At 50.6% G+C, this 15634-nt stretch overlaps 1 protein-coding gene across 1 annotated transcript in view; it reads left to right on the forward strand.

Moving 5' to 3' along the window:
- Positions 1-15634, forward strand: part of LOC144732750 (hepatocyte growth factor receptor-like) — a 52589-nt gene that overhangs the window by 14277 nt on the left and 22678 nt on the right. The window contains exons 3-5 of the mRNA XM_078614327.1: positions 6319-6513; positions 11631-11765; positions 14863-15039. Of these exons, the coding sequence (XP_078470453.1) occupies positions 6319-6513; positions 11631-11765; positions 14863-15039 (507 nt within the window). The remainder of the gene's footprint in view (positions 1-6318; positions 6514-11630; positions 11766-14862; positions 15040-15634) is intronic.

Below are 15634 nucleotides of genomic sequence, written 5' to 3' on the forward strand. Positions count from 1 at the left end.
GATTCCTTCACCTGTCTCTTAAACTTTCTGTTACTTTGAGAAAGTTGTACAAATTCGGCCAGTGTTTTCAGGCCATGAAACCGGTGATTCTTTAGAAATCTTAGAACGAGAGGTGGCAAACTGGCTGCATTTGCAGCTGAAATGTATTCTTTACTGAACCGCGTGCATTCATTTGTAGGCAAATTCACACCACGTGGCCAAAGCAGACTATATGTGTCCACAGCTTCCCTCATCAGCTCTGTTGCTGCTGCACACTAGCCACACACCCATAGAATGTCCTTTGGATGTGGCCGTCCGTCTCTCCCAGCCAGCCAGCAATACTTTTATTCTTATTTAGAGCCATGTCTCTCTCCTCATTTATCTTTCCTTCTTTGTGCTATTGACACGATGTCTGTCTCTGTTTCTCCATTCCTCCACTGTATCTCACCCATACCCCCCCCCCCTATCTCTCTCCCCGTTTCTCTCTCTCTCACCTCTCACCCCACTCTACTTATTCCCACCTCTCCCTTTCCCATCTCAATCTCTCTTGTCTCTCTCTCACTTATCCTCTCTCCTCGCCGTCCTCTTTCTATTTTGCTCTCTCTCTTTCCTCCCCGTTTCACGCCCTTTCACTCTCTCCCCACCCCTCTCTTCCCCGTGTCTTCCTCCCTCCTCTGTCTCCCTCTCTCCCCCACCTCCCTCCTCTGTACTAACATAGTAATGTAGTGTGAGTGACCGAGAGGGTATGATGATAAGATAGCATGAGAGAGTATCTCGCACATTTGTATGCGGGAAGAGAGTGGGGTAGAGGCGTGACGTGAGCGCGACGCACGAACCCGGCTCAACGCTGTGATGTCGTTACCGCTCGAGCAGCACACTGGGCCACGCACCAGGCAGACAGGAATCCACCCAGGTCATCTTTTTTTCAAATATGGTAATATGGCGATTGACACACATTGTGAATATAAACCAAAGCAGATAAGACATACTGTGGAATCATCATCGTCAAGGTAGTATTATCGGCAGCATACGCGGTGATGAATAAGCTTGCATCCTCATGGGTTCTGTAACACTTGCCGCCGATTTTTCAGCAGGGTCGGTTCTGGACGCCCATGCACGTTTCAGCCGAAGTCTGCTTCGTATTGGACCCCGCAGTGATGGACGGGCAAAGCTCATTTCTAATCGTGGTGAACGTTCGTTGTAAAGCCCGGTCCAAATTTGCTAAACTTTGCACAGTAAATGGCTCAATTGGGATGACACAGCAGCAGGAATCTTAGCCCCCTACTCTAAATATACTGCTGGTCATGTCAATGTCTGCCTTCGTGATGACAGCCTTGCACTTTGAGAATGACGCCAATACCAAATGCATTAATTTCTTATTTATATGGGACCATCAAAATGATGAAAAAAAAGGCTTTACCCTTTCCGGCAAAACTACAGGAGGTGTTAAGATATTCAAACACCAAATGGACACCCATCACTAGGCATTAATCACACATGCTTGTGGTAAAACATGCAAACAAACATGCTTTGATAATGTATGCATTGTCTTCGAAACTGTAAATATCAAAGCATTAATAGCACGGGTTGGATATTTATATGTATGGTGCAATTTTTTTCTCTATCAAAATGATGAAAACAAATAAATGACAATTATAAATGACTTTATATTGAGCGTTAAAGTGACCTGCGTCCCATCTTGCCCCGTCGCCATGCTGGTTTACCCGACTGCTGGCGGTGCAGGTGTCTGCCAAAATCAGATCAAAGTGGCCACACAATGTCGCTTCAACTCACACGGGCTTTCACAACAGGACCTTCACGGGCACCACGGGGGTGCTGGCGAATGAGCCGCCCCCCCAACTGAGCCTCACCCCGGCTGACTGCACTGTCCACGCAAAGTTGCCATCATCATTATCGTCGCCCAACAGCGGCAGCAGCAGCTCCAGCCGGCTGGCCGTTGTTTTTGGAAACGGCGTGAACCTTTCCGAGTGTCACCCCCCCCCCCCACAGCTCACCCCGTGTTTACGTCGCGTTACCAAAGCGCCGGCCCACACAAGGGGCGCACGTAGCGGCAGTCTCCTTAAAGAGGCCGGGCTTGGCATTGCCGGCTCCTCGCCGCTGGCACTCTTCGGTTCTCGGCTCTGCGTTGCCCTCGGCTGGCACCGCCCCGCGTGGGGCGCTTTGCCGTGGCGAGAGGCGGCCGCCGCGGCGGAATAGTTGGCGGCGCGCAGAGGTCGCCAGTTCGATGCCATCTCCCAGCGGCCAACGCTCAAGCAGCCGGCCGCGGGTTTCTCCATCCACCCGATGGGGACACCGCAGCTGGTCGATGGGCAGGCATCGAGACTTTTTTGATTTCTGTATGGATGAATCGGCTCCTGCATTTTATTTGCACAACTGTCGTTTGTCCACCCAAACAGGCCCGAGGGAAAAAGGACCTGCAGCTTCAATTGACTTCCCCCCATGAAATAAAGGCGGCCGATCTGAGCCGAGAAGCGCCGCCCGCCGGCACCGGGCAGGGCCACGTGACCTGTCCCTTGTGAATAACAATGCCTTTCACGTCTTGGTGAATGGAACGGCGGTCGTGCGTGTGCGTGAATCACGAATGAGGTCATTCGATGACTTCCTCGGAGTCCGTTTAATCGGCGCTGGGGCTCGCCGGCCGGCAGGCCGTGTTTTGTCTGCGGTTAGGGAACGCAGCCAACAGCATTGCGAAACTGGAAAGCACCTCCTGGTTTTCTAGGTTAACAATGAACAAAATAAATTTTTTTATCAATAACACTGGCCTTAAAATGAAAAAAATATATAAAGTCCAATCTTAATAGCACATAAATGAAGGTCGCCTATTATATATCTTTTATTTATATATTTCTCCCACCTTTTAAGGCTCGAGTGTTGAAGAAGTACGTGCTGAGTTTCTGCAAAGTAATTGTGCACGTTTCGATTTAAAGCTTTCGTGACTGCAGGGATTCATCTTCTTGGTTCTTTTGGTAAAGTCACGTAGAAGGGAAGTAATAAAATAATAAAAATAAAACATAATAAAATAATTCTCACGACGTTTCGGCCACAACGCAAGCAGCCGTCCTCAGGTGAAGACCAGGTCTGTCGGGGAGACAGCGTCTGAGTATTCATTATGTTTTATTTTTGAGTATTCATTATGTTTTATTTTTATTATTTTATTACTTCCCTTCTACGTGACTTTACCGAAAGAACCAAGAAGATAATTGTGCACGGTGAGACGCGTCTCGTTCTCCGTCTCTTGTCCGCTGCTCCCATGATCCGAGTGGACGCACGGATCTCCCCGTTAGCCGCGTGGCGAACTTCCAATTATCTTCCCTGTGGATAAGCAGCGTGCGCAAGAAGTGACGCACAAATCCTCGTCTTGTTATTCACACGAAGTGAAGATAAGACGAGTATAATGTCCGTCTTATGGGATATGACAATCATGCCCCCTCCCATAGCAGCAAAGATTCTATACAAAATTGCGTTTTGCAACTGAATCTTGATTTGCAGCCAACGTAACCCTCGATTTGAGGTTTTCCGCAGCCCTGGCCTGAATTTGTCGTCTGACTTCTGTTCTGGGAGTGACTGCACTTGTCAACCTCCTCCTCCTCCTGAACGGAGTGCAGAGGAGACGCTCGCCGATGGAGACTCGGCACCACACGCCTCCTGTAGCCTGGGCGGCTTGTGCAGCAGCATCTGCAGCAGCAAACAATGTACTGTTGCTGCTGGTGTTGCTGCTGGTGATGCTGCTGGTGTTGCTGCTGGTGATGCTGTTGGTGATGCTGCTCGTGACGCTGCTGGTGATGCCACTGCACAAGCCGCCCAGGCTACAGCGGGCGTGTAGTGCGGAGTCTCCATCGGCGAGCATCTCCTCCACGCTCCGCCCAGCGCCTGCTCTCCTGATGCGCTGCTTGAGGCCTGTGTGCGCTGCTTGAGGCCTGTGTGCGCTGCTTGAGGCCTGTGTGCGCTGCTGGAGGCCTGTGTGCGCTGCTTGAGGCCTGTGTGCGCTGCTTGAGGCCTGTGTGCGCTGCTTGAGGCCTGTGTGCGCTGCTTGAGGCCTGTGTGCGCTGCTTGAGGCCTGTGTGCGCTGCTTGAGGCCTGTGTGCGCTGCTTGAGGCCTGTGTGCGCTGCTTGAGGCCTGTGTGCTCTACGGGGACCGCGTGCTGGCAGGGGGAGGAGGGCTACCCGAGCGACAACCGGGGGACAAAGTCACCCGCGCAGTTACTCCCAGAATAGAATCAGAATCTGTATTTAGGCTGCAGGAGTATGAATCTGATGAACTATGTACCTCTTTTTTCGCAGATGTCCAGTCACAACAACAAACAATACAAACGGTTGGAGCGCAAAATAGAGAAAAGGTTACCAAGTTCCAAACAAAAAAAATACATTACTATAATATATCAGTACAAATTGCATAAGTACATACATTCCTGCCGATTTTTCAACATTAAATGCAAGTTTGGGTAAGACAACAAAACAACAAAAACAGTCCCAGACCACACCAAGACAACAACACGCAGTCCCTCAATAAAACAGCAGATTAAAATGTAACTCTCGATTCACTGAATCGAGGTTGTACTACGAGTGTTAACGCATATATGTTTGTGTTTCATTTTCTGCACGTAGTCTAGAGGTGGTGGTAGTTGTTCGTGTGTGTACAGTTTTACAATGTTTCAAAAGAGCGCATTGAGAGCGCCGAATGAAAAAAAAGCAAAGCGGTTATCATGCGATATGTCCAGCAGAGAAACTCCACACGGCTGAGACACCCCAGGGCCCCTTGGGTGCATTCCCGCATCACGTCTCGCGCATTCCGTCAGAGGAGGGAGTACGATCTGGTTTAGGGGAAACTTGCATAAACTGTTTATTTTCCAGACTAGATGGACGTGGTGCATTGGCAGGCTTCTCGTGTACGCTGCGTCTTGTGTTTACCCGATTTCCTGTAAATTCGTCAAATGGAATAAACGGACACGGCGATGTTTGTCACGGTGGCTAGGAGATGTTAACTACCTCGCTTGGTATGCAGGAGGCCGTTGGTTTTATCTTGACCCTGGTGTTTGCGTGTTCTCCCTGTGATCGCGTGGATTTTTCTCCGTTTCCTCCGGTTTTTCCCTCCGTTTTTTTCCTCCACATTTAGAAACATGTGTTTAGAGTATTCGGCTGCGATAAAGTTCCATATTAGTAGCCACAACATTGAGCTATCATCGCTTCTGAAAAAGAGCTGTTATATAGCACAGTGGGCCTTACCTGGTAAAATAGAAATAGTTTTTTATTTCGTTTTAGTTTGCAGAAGTGACAGCAGGGGACATTGTTGGTGCGCAGTGGCGTTCGTATTAAGACGACTTGGTTTGACCAGTCATTTTTATTTAGTTATGTTTGGGCTCCAACGTTAATATCCTAATTGATTCATTTATTTTTCTGATGAAAATCCCTAAACTTTTCTTTGAGCATTAAATTACATTTTTGCTGCTCTCTGTTGCTTGTGTCACGAGCCGGGAGAATTTCAATTTGGGATTTTGCTCCGATCCCGATAATATTCCTCCTACAGAGCCACCTTTGGGCTCGCCGGACCTTCACCGCCGTCCCGCCTTTTTAAATGGCACCTCGACTCATCCATCAGCCCATCGTCTCTTGGAGCCAGTAACTAAGTGGACGAACGGCGGCGTGTTCGCTGCTTGTCGCGGAGGTTCGCGGTTCTAACCCCCTCGGCCGCCCCGGTTAACGCTGCAGGTGCTTTAACTGTGGAAGCGTGAACCGTCTGCTTATCACAACAGACGTCAAAGATTCTGTGATGCCATTTTGATGTGTGTGCGTATGTGTGTCGGCGTCGTGGTGCCAATTGAGCAATTACAACGCAAATGACTCCCTGGGATAACTCGTAGCAACATCGCTCAGACTGTGAAAATACTGCAGACTGCTTGTGAAGCAGCGCTTTCCTTCTTGACAGCCGTGTGCTGTCATTTTATTTAACGTTGTTTATGTCTGTGCACAATTTGTGACATCTGCAAATGTGCTTGATTTTGCAGTCATTTTTATTTGCTCGTTTTCGTTCTGATTGGAATCCTAGCATGGAATGCGCATTATAACTGTTAATCATTATTATTCGGTTGTTGGTTTCTATTTGCTTCATTGCTTTTTATGTTATTTTCTAATTGTGGTGGACCCCGGTCACTTTTACAAACGAGACTCTCTCTCCCCTTACCTCTCGGGCTCTCGCCCGGTTCAGCCAAATAGCCTCGAGACCGCAAGAACGGCGCGGAGAGCAAAAGCACGAGAGCCGCTTCGAGTTCGTCGCGACATTCCACGCTCAGACCCCGTCTCCCCTCCTCCTCCCCCCCCCAGAACAAGACGTGGGTGCCCCGTCGAGTGTGCGGCGCCGGCGGCCGTGACGTGCTGGCCCTCGTCGCCAGGCCCTACTCCCGCGTGGACGTCTACCAGCGGCAATTCTCGGGCACGCTGCTCACGTCGATCGCGGTGGGCGCCGCGGGCGACGACACGCTGGCGAGCCTGGGCACCGCGGACGGACGCATCGTGCAGGTGAGCGCCCCGGTGGTAACGACATCGGCGACGAGAGCGGCGGCGCGGTCGGCAATCGACCGGCGGAGCTCCGTGCGGCCTCGGCACGGTCGCCCGGCACCGGACCGGCGGCGCGGTCGAGCGTGGACGCCGTTGGCCGCGAGCGACCGTCTTGTAAAGCGTCGCAGGTGGCGCCGGCTGCGGCCCTACTCGATCGGTGGCGAGCGGCGGTATCCAATGTCGCTCTGTGCCTCTGTGATCCCGCATCTGCGCTGCCCTCTCCGACCCGCACTGGCCAGCACGGTGACGTATGTATGGTCCAGTAACCCCCACAACCCCCAAGGCGTGGGGAGGCCTTCATCCAGCAGTGGATTGACCTAAGGCTGTGAATTATTTATTCTGACTGAATACTGATGATCTATTAGGTTCTGTCTCGTTTGCGCTGTCAATACTACCTGCCTCGTTTGTTCCGTTTCGTCTCTGCTGTCCCGTTTGTACTTTGTACAGTCACATGAGTATGGTCATGTTTGTTCCATGTCTCGTTTCCACGGTCTCATTCGGGCTGTCTGTCTTGTTTGTACCATCTCATTTCGTCTGTCTCATGTGTACTGTTGCCAAAACATTTCACCTGGAAAACCCCTTGGGATGGATCATCTGGGTTTGCAAGGTTTGCCAGGCCGTGGGTCGACACAGCAGATGCATGTAACGGCTCCGCGTGTACGGCCACTCGAACTCAATAACTCGTGCAGTCTGCGTTTACACAGTGAATGTCTCGCCCAGTGAACACGCGTGAATAAGTAATTGAGCTGCACAAACCGGCGGTCCATGTAGAATGCACTCTGCAGCTGTGACGCTTGTAGGCGTTGCTCGAGTTTTAGTGAGAGATTTAAATTGGTTGAGACGAGCGAGGTGGTTGGGTGGCGAGGCAGAAGTGGAAACAACCGCCGTGGTGTGGCCCCATTAGTCGTGTTGAGTAGCCCCGACAAAACAGTCGCTCTTGTCAAGTGTCAGCCTCCGGTTGTTGTTTGTTTTTTCAATTTCTAAATGTTTGTGTTTTCATGTAGGCAGTTTGGGTAGTGTTCTTGTGCATGATGGCAGCAGCAATACATTCAGGGGCTCGATGCCAATGTCTCGTTCTGATGGCCATGAGAGGGCTTGAGCAGAGCGTTGGTGTCGTTTTGCTGCTACTCCTCCTCCTACGCTGAAAGAGCACAGACTACGGTGGTTTAATATACGGCCCATAGTTTGGGTTGCATAGCCACAATTGCTCTCCTGTGGCTTGTTTTTAATTTTACATTCATGATAGAGATGTGCACAGTAGCCTGTCGATGGTTCCACTGGTGTGAGCGGGTTGAAGGAATGTCAAAGCCAGGGAGTGTGGTGTTTGGGTCTCGAGTGAGGTGTTTATTCCTGGACGTCCGCGTTGTTCCACTGATCGCCGGCGTTATTCCGTATCTGGGTGAGATTCCTCGATAGCGATAGCATGAACACAGAAAGGCGATCCGGTTTTGAGTTATACTAATACTATTAAACTATGTTATATAGATATTTTTCAGAAGCGACCTGGCCACAAATAATAGCTCAACAAAGTGGCTTATCGTGTGGAAATGTATAGCAACCAAATACTCTAAATTAATGTTTCTAAATGTAGAGGGAAAAACCGGAGGACCATGAGAAACTTCCATGTGACCATTGGGAGAACATGCACTCATACATACAGTGGGCGTCTTGGTTGAGATCGAACCCACGACCTCCTGTATACCAGGTGAGGGAGTTAACATCTTGCCATCGTGGTGCCCATGATGAGGTGCACTGTTGAAGTCTTGGTTGATGGGTAGGTAGTTATCGTTGACGAGAAAACGTGTAAATTCCCTAGCAGTTAGCATGTCTCTGTGGAAAATTGATGGCAGAATGTTCACCAGAACTGGGGATTTGTGTCGGTTTCAGTGCTGCGGTTGTGATGCCCATTGCGCTATTAACCACTGCAGCTGAAATCTTTAAATTACAAGAAAACCCGTGCATCACAACATAAACACGAGACCAGGCCGGAAAGGGAATATCTTTAACAACGCAAACAGATGTGCAGCATAGCGTGTTACAAACGCCGCCCTATGGGACAGCCACGTTTTCACAACTCTTTGAGCGGCGGTCTGAACGATAAAATGGTCACACTCTCAGTTCCTTAGTGCTGGTGGTGTGGATGAAGCTGAAAGCTTTTTGTACGTGCGCAGTGCTGCACACCCCACTCACTGCATGCTGTTAAATCGATGATATCCACGTCAGACGTGGGCCTTCTACGTCCGTGGAGTAAAGTTCAAGTGGAGCGGTGCTCGTCTGTGTTGGCAGGAAATAACCTCGCTCAACGACACAGGGTGGCCCAAAAGGCAGGACACATCGGGTTATTATATTTGCCAGACGATTTTTTATTATTTTGTAAGTATTTTTTCTTCCTGCTTAAGTGACTTTGACCTTTTGAACAAACAAATAAGCTCGCTCACTTTCTACGACGGTAGAAACAAATTTGTTCAAAATATAAGAATAGGTTTTACCCTTGCTGGGAATGAAACAAGTGTTAAGATGTTAAAACACCAAACAGAAACGTTTTCCATGGAATCGAGTCTGCATTAACCACACGTAAATGTGGTGAACATGAAAACAAAATTGTTCAAATCAGCATGTAAAATAGACGTCGTAAATGTGTCGTAAATCAGACCGTCGTAAACTGGATGTAATACATCCCAATGTTTTTTATCTAAATGATTTCTGACATTAAAAAAATACATAAATTCAATGGAATATTAATGGACTTTTATATAAAAAAAAAGGAATTCTAGAGAGACTCACACTTGCTCCATTATAGTCTGATTTTAACATATTGACGTAAGGGTTATTTAATTTATTTGACTTCCATTTACATGAATGCACGCATTAATTCTCTCTTGAAATGAATTTAGGATATTTTTTCTATTACCAGTGTAATCCTTTAACATTAATCAATTATGTTTTGCATCCTTTAATTCAGAGTTCTTGGTTGAGTTTTGTAACACGATGGAGTTGAGGTGACCCCACAGGGGTGAAGTGAATAGATGTGAATAATAGATAAAATATTAACTTAAAGCGTAAACAAGTACAAGTTGTAATGCCCGTGTTAATGTAAATGATATAATCCTCTGTGTCCTGACTTTTGGGCCACCCTGCATATTACAACTTTGATTGAAGTGCTGTTTATTGCTGAGCGCCGCGTGCTCAGCTCGGTTTCTCAAGAAAAAAAAAGTGAAATGCCGCATGAAGCGTGGCCGCGGGGAGAACAAAACACGTCACTCGGTGGGAAAACAAAGCGGCCGCCGCGTTGGCCACGGAGGCCGCGTCCGCGCACGCCACCACCACCACGCACGCCACCACCACCACGCGCGCCACCACCACCACGCACGCCACCACCACCACGCGCGCCACCACCACCACGCGCGCCAACACCACCACGCGCGCCACCACCACCACGCGCGCCAACACCACCACGCGCGCCAACACCACCACGCGCGCCACCACCACCACGCGCGCCAACACCACCACGCGCGCCAACACCACCACGCGCGCCAACACCACCATGCGCGCCAACACCACCACGCGCGCCAACACCACCACGCGCGCCACCACCACCACGCGCGCCACCACCACCACGCGCGCCACCACCACCACGCGCGCCACCACCACCACGCGCGCCAACACCACCACGCGCGCCAACACCACCACGCGCGCCAACACCACCACGCGCGCCACCACCACCACGCGCGCCACCACCACGCACGCCACCACCACCACGCGCGCCACCACCACCACGCGCGCCAACACCACCACGCGCGCCACCACCACCACCACGCGCGCCACCACCACTACGCGCGCCACCACCACCACCACGAGGCCGGCCTCAAACACGCCAGGCCCCGACCGCAACGCTCCCGAGTCAAAGAGCCCTCGTGAGCTGGCGGTTCACAGCGCCGATCACAGAACGGAAGGGGAACAAAAATTCCGCGAACAGCAGCAGCAGCAGCAGCAGGAGGCCGAGTTGGATGTGGCAGGGCCTCGTGAAGTGGGGGGGAGAATTGGGCTCAGTGCCCCACCCAGGTGGGGGCCACCAGTGGCGGCAAGACCATTTATATGGGGAGGGGGGAAGATAAATAACATTCGGGGAGAAAGGGGGACAGGGAAGAGGAGGGGAAGGAGGGGAGCCAGGTTGGGGAGAGAGAAAGGGGGGGGGGCAAAATGAGGGAGGGAATGTCATAAAACACCGCAAATAAAATAATGTCCCCGCGCCGTGCGAACTTGTGAACTCACATCCCACAGAGAGAGGCGCTCCGCTCCCGCCCTTTCCTGGAACGGGGCACAACCCCCAAAGTGACGCATCCCCTCAACCCGACCTTCCTGCATCGGAATTCCGTTTCTGTCTTTAAGCTTGTTGCTTAAATGCTCCAAGGGCTAGGAGGGGTGTGAAGCCACTGTTTCCACGAAGGGGGTTCGTGGTTTTCAAATTGGTCCAACACGACCTTCCTGGCCGGGATATTACAGATTTGCAGTCAAGCATGCTGATGTTTTGACAGAGCATTTGGTTTCAGGCTCCACAAAGTAGTTTTTTGTTAAAGGGGTGAGAGGTTATCAAAAACTATTGGGTCTTTTCAAGAATATGAATTCCTGCAGTCACGAAAGCTTCAAGTCAAGGTTATCAAATGTGAAACAACTCCTATACCCAGTGAGCCGGGTAGAGTAATTCATTGGAGACAAAAACAACTTTTGTTGGAGAGTCTCTTTAGCACTTGCCGTAAAATTGGACCGAGCGGCAAACTGGTAACCGGTTTCTTACCTATTATAGCCGAACAATTAAATCTTTATGGTGTACACAAGCATTTAACTACGCGCCAATCACTATTGTTTCAGCTCGCCGGTAGCAGCCACATTTTTAATATTTGTGTTTTGTGAGAGTTACATACGTGGCTTGAGCCACACATCGGTTATGAATCTGTGCTTCATGTGATTGCCACAATATCCAAAAAAGCGAACGGGTGAACGGATGAAATTGCTTTGCCGATGGTATGTGCCGATGCGAAGTGACTTTGCCCGACCTCTCCGGACGTGCGTGCCGACAGATCGCGGTGAGCATGGGCGGGCAGCCGCTCCCGTACGCCGAGCTCCGCGCGACGCCGGACGTCCCCATCTCGGCCCGTCCCGCGTCCCTGTACGACGGCACGAACCGACACTTCTTGTTTGTCTCCGGGAACAAGGTGTGGAGGAGACGCGGTGACACGAAGTGACACGCGGCACAAGCGGTGATACGCAGCAGACGCGGCGACACGCGGCACACGATGTGACACACGGCAACGTATGGTTCACGCGGAGACACGCGGCACACGCCTGTGGCTTCAAGCGATCGATTTGGAGTTTGCGAACCGGGAACACGAAATAAGCACGTCTGCTTTTGGTCTACGGAAGGCAATCTGACACTGCTTTCCAACCTCCAGGTGATCAGATTGTTTCCTTGACAGTAAAGCAGTGGATTTCTTTATTAGGGTATAGAGGGGAGAAGAAAGTCGTAAACAAGTTTCGGTGGTTGCCCAATTTCTAAGGGTACTGTTCCACGCAGTGCACACAATATATACATATATTATGTGCACTGCGTGGAGTTCTTGACCTTTTGACTCCATTGGGCACTCACACGGACACGCACAGCCCCTCTGTGAAGGCTACACTTGAGATTCACATTCGTCCCATTCCTACGAACTAATGTTGTGTGAAGACAAAGTCACAGTAGTGCGACTGGCCAAGCCACCACAACGATGGACCATGTAGTCAACCCACAGAGACTCACAGAGACACGTAGAGACTCATCGAGAGACTCAGAGATACATAGAGACTCAGAGATACATAGGGATACAGAGACCCATAGAGACAAATAGGGACTCATCGAGGTAAAATAAAGGCAAGCCAAAGCAGTGCGACTGGCCATGCAACTCACACTATGGACCACACGGTAAACTACTTGGAAAAGCACTTTATCCATGATAACATTTTTGTTGGGTTATATGGCGTAAATATAAATGTGTCGTTAAACCCGCCACCATCCGACACAACCAATTGGTAAGGGTTGTCACATAAACAGAACGTGCCAATTCGTCACTAGTACAGCACACCGGTGTGTTGGAGAGCCAAGCCACAACATTTACCATCTGAGTACGATGTTTCGCCAGTAATTACAACGAACAGGTAGACAGCCAAATCCACTCTCCAACACGCCGCTGCGCTGTACCAGTAACGAATTGTGACGTTCTGTTTACGTGACAGACCTTACTAATTGTCTGTGTCGGGTGGTGGCGGGTTTAACAACACATTTATATTTATGCAATCTAACCCAAAAAAACTATATTAAACTAAACCACTTTAAACTAAACCACTTTAGTCTGAGCTCCTTCAATGGAGGAGGAGGAACAGCAAATTTCCTCGAAATCTCTCTCTGAAGCCCTCTTGTTGTGGCCAGCAGATGTGAACATTGGCATAAGCTGCAAGACATCTTGCTGCCATCATATACTTATTGCATGTTAAAGTTCTAATTAAAGACATTGGTTGTGGTTGTCAGAATGCCAGGATATGTGTTTGATGTTTTTACAGAGGATGTAAATAAAATAAATTTTACTTTTCGTAGGTAGATACCTGCAGAGCGTGTCTGACAAAATCCCTCTTGGCTGTCGGGCGGCTAAATCAAGACCATCGGCTGAAGTATGAAAGTGGCGTATAAATAAATAAATAATTGCGAAAGAAAATGCCAAAATGCGTCTCTTGAGAGGCTCTCTTGATGGGCTATCATGTCTAGTTTCTAGCTAATATCAGATTATTTGTGCCAGGACATGTGTCTGCTGGACATGCGCGCACACATGGCGTGGATGAAGAGCCTAGATTGCACCTGCCTCCTGACCATCAGCTGCCACGCCATTTCCGCTCTGTCATTGTGAGAACAAACGGAGCTTCTTTACCCGAGACCTCTTTAATACGAAACACATTGCGGAATGAAATGTCTCACTTTATGATGTGCCAGGGCAGCTGCGTGCACCCAGTCCACGATATTGCAGGAATTTAATAACATCCGCTTGCCTCCCTCCTGGAAAACATGTTAAATCTGTCAAACTAGGGCTCATTTCTAATGGAGAGGATCCTTGCCTATAAGCAGCCGGCTGTCCACCAGCATCGATCTAAGCCCAGCCTGACTGCTGACTAGACGATGCATATCAACACTGTGTTAGAGTTGTGCCTGTGTTGAACCAATGCTGGTGAACAAGAAAGAGTCGCTCCCGTAGGCCGTGTGGCCGATGCGATGTGTTAAGAACGTAGCTTTATAGTTCACTTGGAAGGACAGATGCAGGAAGAGGAGGCGCCTCATCATACAGTTGTTTGTTTTACACCCTGTATGGTGATGCACGCTCTACAAGTGGGCAGCACGAAGAAGGGGCAGCTGTCGTAAGTCACCTGGAGGGCCGCGAGTTCCTCCCCTGCCCTGATATTTTCTGGCCACATGCAAAACCGCCGCCACAGTCGTCCTTTGGCTGGGAAATCCCAGCGTTGGTGGAGATACTCCCCAAAGCGGTTGTCCTATGGGGAGTCTGACCCCTGTCATGGTCATGTGGATTCATCACCTTCCAAGAGTGATGAACACTGCCCATTGCTCGATCAAGCGTGCCTTGCTGAAATGGGGCGATGCTACAATATCTTGGTCAACCATGATCGATTCACTGCTGATAAAGGCCTCCTCAAGTCGACCCCACCTCCCATGATCCCAAGAAGCAAGGATGCGCCCGGCTCCTGCTGAAGCTAGCCCATCGCTCTGGCTGCTCGGTGGACACCCTCCGTACGCTTTCCATTCCCTGGTGGCCGCTCCGTTACTACGACATACCGCGCGATGTATGAACCGAAATCATTGCATCGTTTGTTTTCGCTAAATATCTTTTTATCGTGATTATCGTGGATTATACGGCATACTTTATTTCCCGAAAAATATATTCATCATTCACAAAAGCCCAATCATAAAAATTCTAAATAAATTGCCCATGAGCCATTAAATGTGTGCTTTGAAAAATGTTGTCCGTAGTGATTGATGGAGCGGTGGTTGTATTTACACATTACTTTCATGACTCAGAATCAGCATCTTTATTTAGACTGCAGGAGGAATCCGATGAGCTATGAAGCTCTTTTTCACAGCATGGGCCTATCAGCAAGATTACCACACCCGAATCTTATCTTGCTGTTTTATTTATCAGAGAATGCGAGTCGAGATACGCAGCTGGCTGTCCCGTTCGTCACGTTAACCCCCCCCCCCTCCACCACTCCCCGTAGGTGGTGAGGGTCCCAGCGGTGGGGCCGGGCTGCAGCCAGCTGCTCGAGTGCGGCCGCTGCGTGGCCGCTCCACGCTCGCTGGGCTGCGGGTGGTGCACCGGGCGGTGCGTGCCGGAGCGACACTGCCTCGCGGGGGCGCCCTGGAGTCCCCGCTTTTGCCCGCCCCTCCTCTCCGCGGTGCGTGCCGTGTCCCCGAGGCGGAGCGGCGGCGGCGCCGACCTCGGCACCGCCGCCTCTCCGGGAACTCGGCCGTGGCTATTTTCAGCGGGGAGCGTTATCTCGAACCGGTTCTCGCGACCCCCCCCCCCCCCTCTTCACCAAACTCGCACTGACCGGCGTGGTGAAGTATGATAAACTAGCCCCGTGAGTGACGCGCTTATTCATATTCAAACCGACGTCGCCAACTCGAGCGATAATTATCGATAATCAACCGGTGCTGAAGTCTCGCCCGAAGTGGCACGCGAATACCGGCGATACCTCAGTTTTGATCTGGGCTGCGGAGACCTCAAATCTAAGCGAGCTCTTCTCACCCATTATGCCTTCGGCAGCGCTGCTCATTGCTGGCCTCCTCGGCGCACCGTGGCGCGTCCCGCTCGGCGCGTCCCGCTCGGCGCGTCCCGCGGGAGTCGTCCGGAGCGACGGCAGCGCCCCTCCCCCCATTGTTCCGTCGCCGTCTCCGGAGCGCGTTTCCGTCGGTGCGAATCGAGAGGCCGGGTTTCGGCCCCGAACTTGGCAGTCTCTGCTCGTCTTGTTCCGGGCGAGCGATCGCAGG

This window comes from Lampetra planeri, chromosome 44 (assembly GCF_965212315.1).
Source record: "Lampetra planeri chromosome 44, kcLamPlan1.2.h2, whole genome shotgun sequence".
NCBI lineage: Eukaryota > Metazoa > Chordata > Hyperoartia > Petromyzontiformes > Petromyzontidae > Lampetra > Lampetra planeri.